Below are 15146 nucleotides of genomic sequence, written 5' to 3'. Positions count from 1 at the left end.
TACATTTTTCATGAAACTTTTTTTTAGAACACTCAAGCTTTAGTTTTGAATTAGATAAATTCAATCTTTCTAATCATGGCCAATTTGGCAGACCATGAAAGGCCAGGCATAATATATTCCTAAAAATCTAGATCTGTCTTGCTCTGAAAGAATGATTTGATCCCTTTTCTGGCTGCTCTTGCAAATCAGATCTGCCCTGAGCTGCTGGAACTTCACTCTGCAGTTCCTACAGTGAGTACTGAACGTTGCCAATTCTTGCTAGACCTTAGTCACCCCAGACCCGTGATTCCAGTGCTCACAAAACTGAGTCTCAGGCTCTGTAAAGCCAGAACTCTTGTTTGGATCAAAAGATCAATCCTAAAACATGAGCTTCTATTCCAGAGACCAGCGGAAAGTCATACTCAAAGGACAGACAGATAAAAGTTGTAGGACGTGTGTTGTTCTCTTTCAACTCTGGACACATTCTTTGTGAATGCCAAGCATCTGCAAAGTTGTAATCTAGAGAAAAGGTCATTTCATACTTTCCATTTATGCCCCATTAGAGATGACAAAGATCAAAGATGAGTAGCTATATTAATTTAAAAAGTATATATGTTTATGTATAAGTATACAGTATGCTTTTTTGTGAGTGGCACACAGTACTTACTCTGCCAGACCCAGAATAGTTTCTTTCTTGTACTGGTTGTCGCTGCTAAATCTCTGGACATCAACTCCACGGCCGAGCCCCTGTAGCACCTGAGCTTGAGTAAAGTCTGTCAGTCTCTCACTGTATAGTCGTAACTGACCAATCAGGATCTGCAGCTCCTGATCCCCCCAATCACATCCAGCGTGTTCTGTTACATGCTTGGTCACAAGACGAATGAGCTCTCTAGGATCAGCCTACATAGAAACAAAATCCAAAGAATCAATACTGTTTAAACGGAGCAGCGAGTAAGACAGCAACAAAAGTGCTTAAGTATGCAAGGTAGAATCTTTCACATCCTATCCATGAAAATGAATTGGACTGTGACAACACACATTATAACACAGTCTCCGATCCAATACCAGTCAACTTATTCAACTATAAAACTTTCTGTTTCCAAGATTAAACTAAACTGCGAATCTGGGATTCATAATGTGGTCTCACTTCTCGAACTGTACAGTATATTGCCTCATTACTACGGTACACCATTGTAATCGTTGTGCTAAGTAAGAATTAGAATTCAGTGTTATCCAGTTTGCCATGAGGAGAAATGAACAGGTTAAGAGCCTTGACAGAAGTACAGAATCCAGAATGATTACTCACTAATCTATATGGAAATTATTACCACGGCATGTCATGAGTGTAATAACAGACTCTGATAATGGGAAGCTGTGTGGGATTGTGTATTGTTGAACTCTGACCATTAAACAGCACCTGTTCTGTGCTGACAATACGGACAGAAAAAAAAAGACAGATTAGAGGGAAAGAAAAAGGTACAAGAAAATAGAAAAGCATGTAAGAAATGGAGCACAACGACAGACAGACGTGTTAAGGAAGATAAAACAGAGAGAAGGATAGAAGGATGAGAGAGAGAGAGATGAGAGGAAAAGACTAAAGGAGAGTTATCTTGGATGAACTAGTTTTGATTTTAAAAATCCTTCTTTGTGAACAAAAATGTTAAAAACAATTAGAATTTGCATATATTCAACGGTAATATTAAAAAACGCTTATATTTAAATATTTCAATTAATATTAAATACATCACACTATGATATATATATATATATATATATATATATATATATATATATATATATATATATATATATATATATATGTATATATGTATGTATGGCACCCCTTGCAGAATCTGTGAAAATATGAGTAATTTTAAAATTACGCTTGTTTCCTTCTGGAGCATCAGTGAATGTTTGAATCTTTTTAAATAGTTGTGTTTGAGTCCCTCAAATGTCCTCAGTATGATAAGATGTATCTCAAAATCATAAAGTCACTGCTGGAAAGGGTTCCCAAACTTTTGAGTAGGGTTATTTTAATAATTTCAGCATTTTTTTTGTCTTGTGGAATAAATGTTAATATCTTTTATGTACAATATCTTACTCAGGACAGTACTAAATAAAATATAACATGCATTTAGTATGATCTCTCTTATTTTTTTAAAATTACTCATTTTCACAGATTCTGTAAAGGGTGCCCAAACTTTCGAGCCCCACTGTATATATATATATATGTTACAGACATTCAGATATTATTTAAAGACATTTTATATTCCGCATCTCTCTCTTCATGGTTTCAATGTCTCTGCAGGCAACAATTCGCTGTAGAAAATAAAACGTGATCAGCACAATCTGTTTTATCCCATTAGAATTAGCTTTTATTTGTAATATTTTAGTTTTCATTTTAATAATTTTGTTATGTGCTTGTTTTGTTCATTCTTTAATATATCAAGATTTAAAGTATTTTTATGTCATGTCTAATACTTTTAGCAGTTCAACCTAAACTTATGTCAGATATTTTAGGTTTTTCATATAATATCTCTATTTTATTTTACCTTTATTTCAACTAACTGAAAATTATTTGTATTTCTTTTTTTATTATTATTGTTTATTTAAAAAAAAAAAAGAAAAAAAAAAGAAAAGAAAATTGCAAAAAAATATTTGCATGCTGGCATCTTCCACTCTTTTTTTTATGGTTTGCCGTCCATGACCAGAACAGATCTCTGCCTCATTTTTAGGTCACTGGTTGAGAGCCACTGATCCGTGGGATGCAGAAAAGAGAGTCTGATGGATGGATATGGCAAGCATTTGAATCCCCTCTCCAAGACAAGCTCTTTCATGATGAAACATCCTTTTCCAGCTATTCTCTTTCTGTCTCTTCCTCATACTTTGTCTTTAGAGACTGTCAAACCAACCACAAGCAAGACTCGCCCTGTAGCTTATCTGTCAATTGCGATCCATCTTTTGCTCTTCCTGTTGTTCACACCTGCCATGTTATGTGCGAGTGTAATCGGGTTCTCCGCAGCCCCGAGTGCACATGTGAACTATAATAACCGACCCTGTGGCTGATGTGCTAGGGGATTCAGGCCAGTTTTAGACAGTAATTACCTCTAATGATGTTAAAAGACCTTTTTGGATGGGTTAATGTGTGAGGTTTACTGCATATTTGCATGCTTTTTAGTCTGCAGTGCAGTAAAATAACAGACTTGTCGCATTTTGCATCCACATCACATTTATTTCTGCTAAATGTCCACAGGTGTGTGTACAAGAGTGTAGAGGTGACTGGTTTAGTGCCTCTCTCTAGGGCCTAAAATATCATGCTTGATCAATCACTTTTTATGATAAATTTTTTTTTTTGTAAATCCAAAAAAATGATAACAGTGGCGTCTAAAACTGCTCAAAAGGTATAGGCAGAAAACTACAGTAGTAGGTGCTACAAACATCTACTGCTTATAAACACCTATAAATATAATGGAAACGTGGGTGGGCTGGATACACACTTGTGTGTGTGTTTGCTGCAGGCTATGATGAACGGTTGTGTACTCAGTGGTTTGTTTGCCTCGCTCTCAGCCTGACAATTATCCTAAACAGCACTTAGACTCCTTTTCTCAAAGACAGAGGCGAGCAACTTGGCTTCGCCCACCAAAGATCTAGCAGGACGGGGTTTATATTTATAAAAAATAAAAAAAATAAATAAAAGGAATTGGTCTAAAAAAGATGAAAGCCTTGCTTACTGATGCTTAATGCCCAAAAAGAAAAGGACAAAAAAAATAAAAGGAACATCCATCAACATCAAATAAAAGGCTGATAACTAATCTCCGCATCCTCGCTGGTACCCAGAATGCAATATTAAATTACAAGCTCGCGCTGTGTATGACAGACGCAGCACTGGCTGTAAACGCGTCAATCGTTAATAATGTGTTTATCAAGCAACAATATCTCTGTAAGCGGATTTCAGAGTCCAAAGGTAGTCTTTTAGCTGTCGTGCCATTTTATAATCATCCTGGAATCTGTCTGTTATTCCACATTAGAAAATGGATGCGTGGTATAGTGTAGATGGGCTGGTAACTGAAACTTTGGCAATACAAACCCCTACGACAGTGATTCATGAACTAATCAGCCCTGAGCAAGACGTTTAACCCTAGACACTCGAGGGAGATTAGAGACTCAGCAACAGTGGCAAATGGGATGAATGGAATGCAGAAAAACATCTGAGGAAATTTGTTCATTTCTTCTTCACTACTGTTACCAATGAAACTGTGTGACAGATTAGGTGATAAAATGCCATTTGTAATTGTATGTTTAGTACATCTATTAAAACAATCTACTACACTACTACTAGACGATTCATTACAAAAGAATAATGAAATCTGAGTAGTCTTTGGTCAAATAAAAGTAGAAAGCATGCATTTCCAAGGATGCACTGCTTTCATTTAAGACATGCGCTGCTTTCCATTTCAACAGGATCAGGACCAGAACACAACACCGGTTACAGAAGAAAACACTTGCTCACTGTTAGTAGGGCGGCACAGTACAACAGGATCACAGACTCATTCCAAAACAGAAAACATAATTATGCACTTAGATTTGAAAGAAACATCTTGTTGGGCTTAATTTGCAATGCAAAGGCAGCGCGCCGTTTGAGATGGAGCAGGATTCATCCCAAGTCCCGACTGCACGCTCCTACGGACCTACTTGCTTTCAATAACAACACGTACATGTGCTGCCTGTGATAGTGATGATGTCTGAGGGGGATCGGCTTCGAAACAAGGCAGAGAGAGCAAAGGAAAGCACAGGGATGGATGTGTGTCAGGCAAGAGAGAGATTATGTGTTACGTGAGAGAGAATGAGGAGGTTTGAATTAAGAGAAAGGGAAGGATAAATGGATTACCATAAAAAATGGAGAGATGGAGAGAAAAGGCAAATGAAGAGACAAATGGATAAAGACGATGCAAATTTGAAGAGGTACAAACGGCGGGGGCGTTTGAGGCCTGCTGTACAGCTTGTCTGCCGCCGCAGACCGTCTCCTTCAACAAATATCAGCAAACACGAAGCGAAATGTCACATTGAAAGAGAACAAATGAAACTAAAACACAGGACATCATATTCTTTCTCTTTCCATCAGTGGTAATGGATTTCCTCTAGTATTTAACCAACCCCACATAGAGGTACATTACCATCCATTAAGAGAAGTGTGTTGATGCGGATGTGCGAATTGACATACGGTGTACAGTGAACACTGGCCACTTACTACCATAGCTTGCCTTGAAAAAAAATCATTCTTAGTGCACATGTGGACAGCTCGCGGCAGTGAATTCAGCAAACTTCAACCTTGAAAAGATCTAAAAATAATAATTTCCTTCCATTAACTTCTGCTCTTTAAAGGGGAAGGCCATTCAAAATTCCCAGTTCGGATGGGAAAGATATTGAAAAAGGGAACAAGCTAAAGTATATATCTTTAAAGTCTGTCATTATTTTATCTCCTGCCGAGGCGCGATAGAAACAGCTAAAAGGGCATAAAATGGAACCAAATAATAGACTTGTGACATGCCTTATTTGAGTGTGCTTTTTTTCAGCAGGTGTTTTGTTTATCGCACACTCCTGTGCGTGGAAACCTGCAGCAGCCCTGAGACTAACTGCTCAGCGCTCAAGGGTGAAACGGCAACACGGGATCTCAGTTCACAGGTGCTTTAATCATTTCTTTTATTCTTGTCCTTAGACTTAGCCTGGCTTTTGACTTGAGCCATAGAGTTCGGTTGCCATTGCAGCTACACTACTTTTCAAACGTTGCTTAAAATTGCTTAAAAATTTCTCCTGCTTTTTTTCAGCCAAGATATATTACATTTCTAACGTTGGAATGCTGGAATGCTGGAATGAACAGGAATAAATGGAATAAATAACATTTTATTTGAGATGTTTTAAAATGTTAATTTAATTCATATTTAATTCATTGTTGATGGACCCCACTGTTCACAAAAATATAAATACATTTAAAAAAAAAGTCATATAGGTTTGAAACAATGTGATCACGAATAAATGACAGAATTTTCGATTTAAATTGAGTAAAAATGCCCCTTCGTATACGGCACACATCTGTGATCTTTGTAAAACTATGACAGAGCCAAAGTGCTGATTTTTTCACTCTGTGATATAATTATAAGAACATTTCCTTGTATTGTTTTTCTCATCCAACCTGTTCAGCCCGTAGCTAAGCAGAGAGCCGATAACTAAGTGACAGCTCTCAGAAAGCAACTGTGAAGACTCTGAAACAAACACAGACCGTTTCAAGCTCACAAGAGCAAAACATTTAATGACTCGAATTCACAGAATTAGCTTGCAGGTCTAGTTCATTAAAACAAAATATCTCCAAACCTTGTGGCAGCAGCAGCCAAGTGTTCACTGAAACTATGTCTAAATATTAAAATCTCATCAAACCACTCCTGACTCATAATTTTCTTTACATATTTTTTTCTCCTTTTCTAAGCCATATTCTGTAAAACATTTTGTGTACACATAGAAAATGGATTCACCTTAATAGAAACTGTTAAGATGTAAATTAAGAAAACCAGAAGTATATATAATGTCTTTGAGTTTGTGTCGACATTTGCCGGCAACTGCAATCCTCATCCAATATAACTCCACTAGTGCACTTCTAGTTTTCTTCCAGAATTCAATACAGGGATCTATGCTTACATCTTTCATGAGTCAAAGTCTCAGAAATGTAGGGGAATAGTCAAAGTTCAGTCTTTTTTATGAGTATAACATTAGTCTTACAAGCAGACAAGAAGTTGCCCTCCCTAAAGAAGAACAGGGGAGGAATGAAAATGGAAAGAAGCAGTGTGAGTCACGGTTTCATGATGTTCAGGATGATTCTGAAGTTGTAACAAATATAAAAAGTAGTATGCAGTGCACTAGGTGTGTTTCTCACTGTTGGTGGGTTGTGGACTGTACAGTCAAAGAAACCGCACCAACAACAAATTATGTTTTGTGTTGTTCCTTCATTGTTAACTAATAAGTCTTAAAGGGAACTGAGAGGAGCATGCATCATTATAACACACAGACAGAGAGAGAGAGAGTCACGAGGGGAACGGGAGGGAGAGATGCTGAGGTTCAACAGAGGGTGAAAATGAAAGATGGAATTATGATAATGGAACGGAGGAACTGGGCAACATGAAAAATGAGAAAAGAGGCATGCGGAGAGAAGATGCAAAAATTTGCAGGGAAGCGGTAAAGTGCTGTCATGTGTAATGCAGATAAACCTGAAATATTACAAGAAAAGAGGAAAAGAATGACACCATAGGAGCTGTGTAAAAGAGACAGAGGTGGAATGTGCAGAGAAATGGGCAAAACACAGAAAGAGAAAAGGGCTGATACCGTTTTATCGGTCCATTTCAAGGTGAGAACTTTTATTGTCTCGCTAACGAATTCTGTTCTGGACTCGTGTAAGTGTTTGGAAACTTGCTAAAATGATAGATAAAGAAGAATGGCTGTGGAATGGAGGTTGACAGAGAAAAGTGTTTGTGCACGCTTACTCTGTAAAGTGGGCTGCACTTGTCTTTAAAGCAGGGTGCAAGGCGGGAGTAGATCTGAAGAGAGTAGTAATAGGCAGCTAACTGCAGAGACAGTGCTGATGGAGGTTGCTTCTCAAAACACGTGTTAGCATCCAACACCTGAAACACAAAAAGACAAAGAACACTGATCACTAATCTAAATTGGTTTCCCAAACTGATCTTGAGGAACACTATTGCATGGACAGTACCGTGTTCAAAACCATTGGCTCATTAACTACATAGCGAATTTGACATTTTATTATATATGAGAAGAGAGTTAAAGTGTGTTGTGTAGATTGGTTGTTAAACCATATGCTTTCTATAACTTACATTTCAAGATGTGTCTGTTCTTTTCATGTAGGAAATATATCAGAATATATTTGATTTTAATATTTGAGTGTCAGTATTTTGGACCAATGAGATTCCACTGTGGGCGGGGCTAATGAACTAAATAAGGGTGTTGTGATATATCGGGATTGACGATAATTGTGATATTTAAATAATGAAAAAATATTATTGTGTTAATTAGGGGCAGTATTGGTGATATTTAAACATAAACAGTACAAATAAATATGTATTTTTGAAATAATGAAACACGAGAAGAATCAAAACATTTTTGTTCAATTGTTTATTATTTATGATTTCTATCGATAGTGATAGATCGCTATTGTGAAATTTTCGTGGAGTTACTAGTACTTACTAGTCCTAGTACTTAAGTAACTAAATCTGAAATAAATGTTAATAAAACTATAAAGAAATATTTGTACAAAAATAAAAGAGCAAGAAGAAAAGAAAACTAAATAATTAAAAAATACTAACACTTTAACTGAAATTAAAAAGTATATATTAATATCACGTATATTAAAAATATAATGGAAAATATTTCTAAAACTATAATAGTAACTCAATGATACTAAAATAACACTGGTTCAGGTTCACAAAAATGGAATGAATTTATATATATATATATATATATATATATATATATATATATATATATATATATATATATATATATATATATATATATATATATATATATATATATATATATATATGAGGAGGACAATGGCCACACTAACAGCGCATCTATTTCAATTCAGCTTCACCTGATAATCAGCTGAGAGGCATCAATGGGCACATGCTATGAATTTTACACCCATCAGGATCTTTTCAGATGATTTCATTAGAGCATGAACCAATCGAGATCAGGAAAATGCATTAATATAATTTGACATGGAGGCCCCGGACGTAACAGGACAGAGGCCAACTGGTATTAGACTTCATATTCAATTGTTAGCGACTTTTAAACCGTTTTATCTTTGGCTGCAGATAGAGAAATAGTTATGAAAAACCATAATCTGAGGCACCAGAGCTCTAGCATGCCCTGCTGCACACACACACACACACACACACACACACACACACACACACACACACAGAGTCACAGAGAGAGAGAGAATCTGCAAATAGAGCAGTCAGACTCACCTGAGGTAGAGCCAGTAAATAGGCCAGAGCGAGTGTCATATCTTTGGGAAAAGCATCACTGGCCAGCTGAAGGAGCACTGTGGAAATGACAGAGGAGATGGAGAGAGAAAAGAAGGATGAATATTTCAGAGTTATTACTGCAGAGAAGCACCTCCTTGCTGTACTGTTACATGATGTGACAGAAGAAAAAGAGAGGGAGGAAAATGAGCTGCTATGGCTCTCAATGGCAGTGCATAAACCTCAAATGTGACTGTCACAGCAATACTGAGAGGATGCAGATTCAGACCCACAACATATTCTTATCCTCAACCAAAATACCACTTTGAAAAGCAATAAGCTACAAGAGGCTATTCACAGGCAAAATCTCCTTCTCATATAATCTCAGTTTTGTCCTAATCAGAAACAACAAGAAGCCACAGAATATTTTGTTGTTTGTCTGGTGACCATTTCTGAGGCACTGTAATTGAACAGCCCCGCCCACATTGGAATCTCGTTGGTCCAAAATACTTATTAGCAGTATATTAACATCAAATATATTCAGAATCATCTTTAATTCCTACATGAAAAGAAACGGACATCTTAAAAGTAGGTTATAGAGAACATATGGTTCAACAGCCGATCTACACAACACATGATCATTTCCTATGGCCACCCTTAAATGTATGAATTTATGACTTTGTAAACTTTACCTTATTTAGCAGTGAACAAAACCTTACAGGGACTGTGGCTAAATTTGATCAGACCACAAACACCCTGAGGGATGATAGTAAACATTCATTAAACCTGCAGCAACACACACAAGAAAAATCGGTGCAAAGCTGGTGAAGAAACGTTAGTTTGGTCGAAACAAAGACAGACTGCTGTGCAGACATGTACAGCGCCAGACTCTCAAACAAGATTAGCAGGTGAAGCGAGCGTAATTTTTCAGGCAGCCCATGAGTTCCTCTTTCTCACAGAACTGCAATACAGTGTTGGGTTTTATTCAACTATTCTGAGCCTGTGATGGTATCAAAGGCATTTTGCACGTCAAGCAATCCTTGGAAAGACTATGTTATCAAAAACAGCTGGAGCTGAGGGAGTCTTGCACGTGTGGAAATAACAAAGGTGGGAGTGTTCCTAACAGTAACAGTTTAAGTGTTCTCAGCTGTTTGACAGCTTCTTTTAACACATCCTTCCTCAAAGTCCCTTTAACATTGAAAACTAGAGAGGTTTGGCTTCACACAAAGACACAGGGTGCTGATGATCAGAGATTGTGGTTGTCATTATAGCTAAAGACTTGTGTTCTGTTCTATTCTAGAGTGTGTATGTGTGTGTGAACGACACTTTAAATATGCACATTATAAACTTCCAATCTATACACATGACTGATGCTGACAGGATGGAATAAATTAATGTATTATATATATATATATATATATATATATATTAAATAAAAATTATGAAATATAAAATTATTACATATTTTCTATTTAAATATTAGGGTTATTGATTTAACTCAATCTCATTAGTAATAGTATATATATATATTTTTTTATGAAATTAATTCATAAAGTGTGTTGGACTTGAAGCAATATTGCACAGACTGATCAGAATTGAAAAGCGATTCGAAAGCATACAGAGCCGTCTGATCTCTACAGCTCTTGCTGAACTTTGAAATCATGCACTGATCAGTCTGCACAGCACCACTTCAAGTCCAACACACCTGTAGTGGATTGCTGATGAACATGATGCAATGCAAAAACTCACTGCGTGATGTAACATATAGAATGAAGTCATATGCCCCTAAAATGTAAGAGATTGGGGGGAAAAAAAACCTGTATGAGATATAGTTAAGCAATATCACATGATCACATGCTGTTTTAGTCCTGAATAAACAGAGTACAAATGTGATACTGATTTTATAGAGCAGGGCAATAAATAACAACTTAATATTGTGTTATATTTTAAACAAAATATTACAGCCACATCATAACTGTGCATCTCCAAGCAACACACAATTCCTGAAGGCGTTTTGAATGAATCGTGTGATCCAATTATTCAATGACCCATTAACTACATAAAGAGACCCATTAACTACATTCCAAAATGAATCAGCTGTTTAAATGAACGGAGTGAATGAATGACTCAAATTATTCATGAAATTATTACTGCCAACTACTGGCAATTTTAGTTTCTTTATTTACGATATAATTTCATAAAACAAACAAAACTTTTACATACTTTAAAATCTGAAAATAAAGAAATCTATATTATTAAAATATAATTAAAGGCAATAATGGCTTTAAGCTATCTTTTGTGGGTAATTTCTCAGCCAAATTTGAGGTACAATTAACCTGCAATTAATTCAATGAATTAATTGTCACACTGTGTAATTAAATAAATAAAACATTTTAATCGTTTGACAGCCCTAATAAATATACAATGAAATTTTAAAATACATATTTAGTTTGTTTATGATATTTAGTAAATCTATATTGTATAATGTAATGAATACAAATATGATGAAATATAATGAAAATAATGAAATATATAAAATAATGAAATTTAATTTAGAGATTATTTTATCCAGCATAAATCAACAACAATTTATAATCATTAATATTTTTCTAATTTTTTATATACAAATATTTTAGTATTTAAAATATATATTTTATTGATACATTTATTCCATCCTGCAAGGATAAAGTTTTTTTTTTTATTTATAAAAATAGCACTGTTGCATAGTCAGAAGCGTGATGACCATATCAGCAGTGGGACACATCCTTAATTCATAACCTTTAAGCGCTTCACACATAAGCACCGAGATTAGAGAGGACATGAGTGCAATACCTAAAACAAGAGCAAAGAACCATGACTCTTCTTATAAGAGGAAGTGTATTCAGCATACGTTTTAATGTGCAGGTCATTAATTTAGCGTTATCAGCCCGACACAAGCACTTTCCTTTCATCTCACGTTCTCTCACACGAAGGTGACTTTATGTCTGCCGTGCGCAACTGAACGACAGTGACACTGAAGGAATTAAAAGAGCGGTAAAGGGACGATTGCTATTTGCATTCTTCCACCAAAGTTCCTGCACCCCTCCCATCAGTCCGCATTGATTTTCTCATTTGCCTCATCCATCTTGACGCAAAAGGCCTTGATATTTTGACTAGCCGTTATCTCGCTTGTATCGGGAGGGTGCGCATTATTTACTGCTGTCTGCTTGTGGTGAGTACACATTAATTAATCAATATGATACTATTCTCCCAGACATGTAGCCAGCTAGTGGTGATACATCAGGGAGACAAGAGGCCAGGCGGAGGAATCGCTGCTACCTGAGAATCTGCCCCGGGGCAAAGGATTACAGCATTCCTAGCAAGGACACTGCAGCTAACAAGAGGGTGATTAGATACTGATGGCAGACACTTAAATAGGACGGTTGAGGTCACCAGTCACCGTGATTAGAGTTGATTTGAAATGCAAATATTTGTATACTGCATATGAGGAGCACTACCTTCAGTTGCAGGAAAGAGATTCTGTCCCTCGCTGTTGGTTTCAGCCAGTTTTCCAGTCCGTAGTAAAACTTCAGCAAAGTCTTCTTGAGGGTTGTAGTTGTATGATGAATACACATCCTCGGACTGAAAAATTTATAGAGAACAGGGAATATTACACTTTGCTTTTGGCTTATTTATTCCGACATTTTTTGCATAAAGCTTTGAAATTCAACCTAAAATATACATATATTACATGACAGAAGCCAATACCTGTCAACTGAATTTTAAACTCAACAAAGTTGAATGTTATATTTATAACTTTATCACGAGTCATCACCTGAATAATTGGCAATAGAAGCAGCTGTTGCACTGATACAGAAGACTTTTGTTATGTATTATTGTGAACCGATACAATCTACAATCAAGGTTTTGGGGTCTGTAGGACATTTAAGCTTTCAAATTCTGCTTTTCTGCTTTTTGGAAGTAGAACGTGTGCATGCACATTCCTGAAATGTGAAGAAAGAGTGAACAAAAACCTCAACCATAAATCCTGGTAACACTAGGAAAGTCAAACAGCAAAATGATACCATACAAGTAAACATAAACGTGGTCTACAAGATTTATTATGCTATATCCCAAGTCTTCTGAAGCCATATGACAACTACATGTAAAGAAAAGCTTGATGGTATTCACTGAAAGTGGAAAAAATAAAGCTGTAGGAAAAACACCAACAGATTGAGAGCCAGAAGGATGGAGATCTAGTGAAATTTACCGTGCTGACGTATGGATCATTGAACAGCTCCTCATAGAAAGGACTGCACCCCTGCCTTTCCAGATCTGTGTTCTGATTGGCTGAACCAGTATGGCTTCTATCCACAGCTTGTCCCTGAGAGGAGATAAACATTCATTAAACATTCATAGAATATTCATAAAACATTCACAGACATGCATGCAGGACCCATTAATGTTTCAGCCGCGCTCAAAAACGTTCATAAGGCGCCAGAGCCTTCTGCCAAGGACAGGGGGAGTTTTTGTTTCTGGCCTTGAGAGACAGTCAATATGGAAGGGCATTAGAAATGCACAAGCTTCAGCTTGTCATCGACCATTTCACAGGAAGGACTCGGGCGAATTTTATAGAAACAGGAACTCAAAAAAACAAACCGCTTCAACAAAGAGACACGCAGACGTCTGCCGGGGAGAAGTTCATTCAGTCATGCCAGGTTTTAATGGCCTAACAAAATCTGCCAAAAAAATGTGCAGACGAGTCTTACTGATGAGGTTTGTCCAACCTGTTCCCGGCAGCTGTGTTTTGAAGAGAACTGAGATACATAATGGAGAGAGGCACGCGGTTACACTTCAGAGAGCGGCGGACAAAACCTTTCAGGCTGAAGTTAAATGTGACTTACGTGCAGTGGGCGAAGTAAGCTGAGGGACTCCCTCCACCAATGGGAGTCGCTGACGGCGGTCAGCACGGCTCTGGTGGTCGTGGTGGTGTTGGTCAGGACCTCTAGAGTGCGGGCTGTGGTTCTGTGCAGCAGGTCTGTGGGGTTAATTGATCCAGGAACAGCAGCTCCGGTCTGCTATGGGCAGCCAAGAAAGGTTACACATGAGCCGTATTGATCAAATTACTGCGGTTCTAGCTGAACTACAGTAAACAACATAAATACAGTAGGATTTGCTTTCTTTCTGTAGAGACTGTTTGATTTTCTCACTAGGGGTTTCAAGACAGTATTTTCTGTAAAACTAGTGTAAACCAAAAGTGCTTTTGCGAAAAGTGTATTATAAACAAAAGGGAACAGACCTGACAGATAAAAACCATGACGCAGTGACTTACTGCACAATATCACCCCCCAAATTTTTTTTTTCATACATGTAATATCAATGGCATATATATCAGTAAATACATTTTTATATTGACCTTTGATAATACTTTTCCTGCTGTTTAAAAATTATACTTCATATTTTTTTTTTTTTTTTATTATGCTACATAATATAAAATTTCAGTTTATTTTATTTATTTTTATATCCATTTATAAACAATATAGATGGCTGGAGGTTTTGTGTGAGTGTGCGCATGCGTTTGTGTTTTTGTTTTTTAATGCAGAAACTGCAACAGAACAAGGTCATATTAATGCCACATATCAACAAATACAATTTCATACATCAGGAATTCAAATTAAGGGTAAATAAATAAGTACTATAGATTTATTTACAATCAATAAGTTGTGTTATAAGTCAAGTTAATTTATTTTATTTTATTGTGCTTAATTTTTTACTTATTCAGACATTAATTACACTCAGGACAATACACTGTGCCAGTGAATAGGGTCAATTTTGATTTCATGTTTATGTTTGATATTAATTTTGATGTTAATTTTAAGGCTAGAACAGTCAACAAAGCTACAAGTCAGGCTTTGAGATCTGACAGATATTTGTCAGAAGTGAACTTCTAAATGCACCAAAATCAACATGGGGAGTCTTTATTCTCTGCTGTTTATGCACAGACAAGTCCAATCATGAAAACTTGGGTAAAATGGTAATTGCAAAAATGGCCAAAAGTGGTGGTCTAAATGTGATTAATAAATCATTCATCAGAGGCTATAAATGTTATCAAGATGCAATAAGGTGACAAGTATGCTAATTTACTCGAGGCAAGTG

At 36.5% G+C, this 15146-nt stretch overlaps 1 protein-coding gene across 1 annotated transcript in view; it reads right to left on the bottom strand.

Moving 5' to 3' along the window:
* LOC113078053 (neuroblastoma-amplified sequence-like) overlaps positions 1–15146 on the bottom strand; it is a gene marked incomplete at its 5' end in the record, with an annotated part of 79404 nt that overhangs the window by 14813 nt on the left and 49445 nt on the right. The window contains 6 exons of the mRNA XM_026250328.1: positions 647–879; positions 7509–7646; positions 9015–9091; positions 12509–12632; positions 13261–13374; positions 13895–14068. Of these exons, the coding sequence (XP_026106113.1) occupies positions 647–879; positions 7509–7646; positions 9015–9091; positions 12509–12632; positions 13261–13374; positions 13895–14068 (860 nt within the window). The remainder of the gene's footprint in view (positions 1–646; positions 880–7508; positions 7647–9014; positions 9092–12508; positions 12633–13260; positions 13375–13894; positions 14069–15146) is intronic.

Source organism: Carassius auratus, unplaced genomic scaffold, assembly GCF_003368295.1.
Source record: "Carassius auratus strain Wakin unplaced genomic scaffold, ASM336829v1 scaf_tig00024062, whole genome shotgun sequence".
NCBI classification, from domain to species: domain Eukaryota; kingdom Metazoa; phylum Chordata; class Actinopteri; order Cypriniformes; family Cyprinidae; genus Carassius; species Carassius auratus.
Note: the sequence above shows the minus strand (reverse complement) of the source record. Positions and strands in the feature narration are given on the sequence as shown.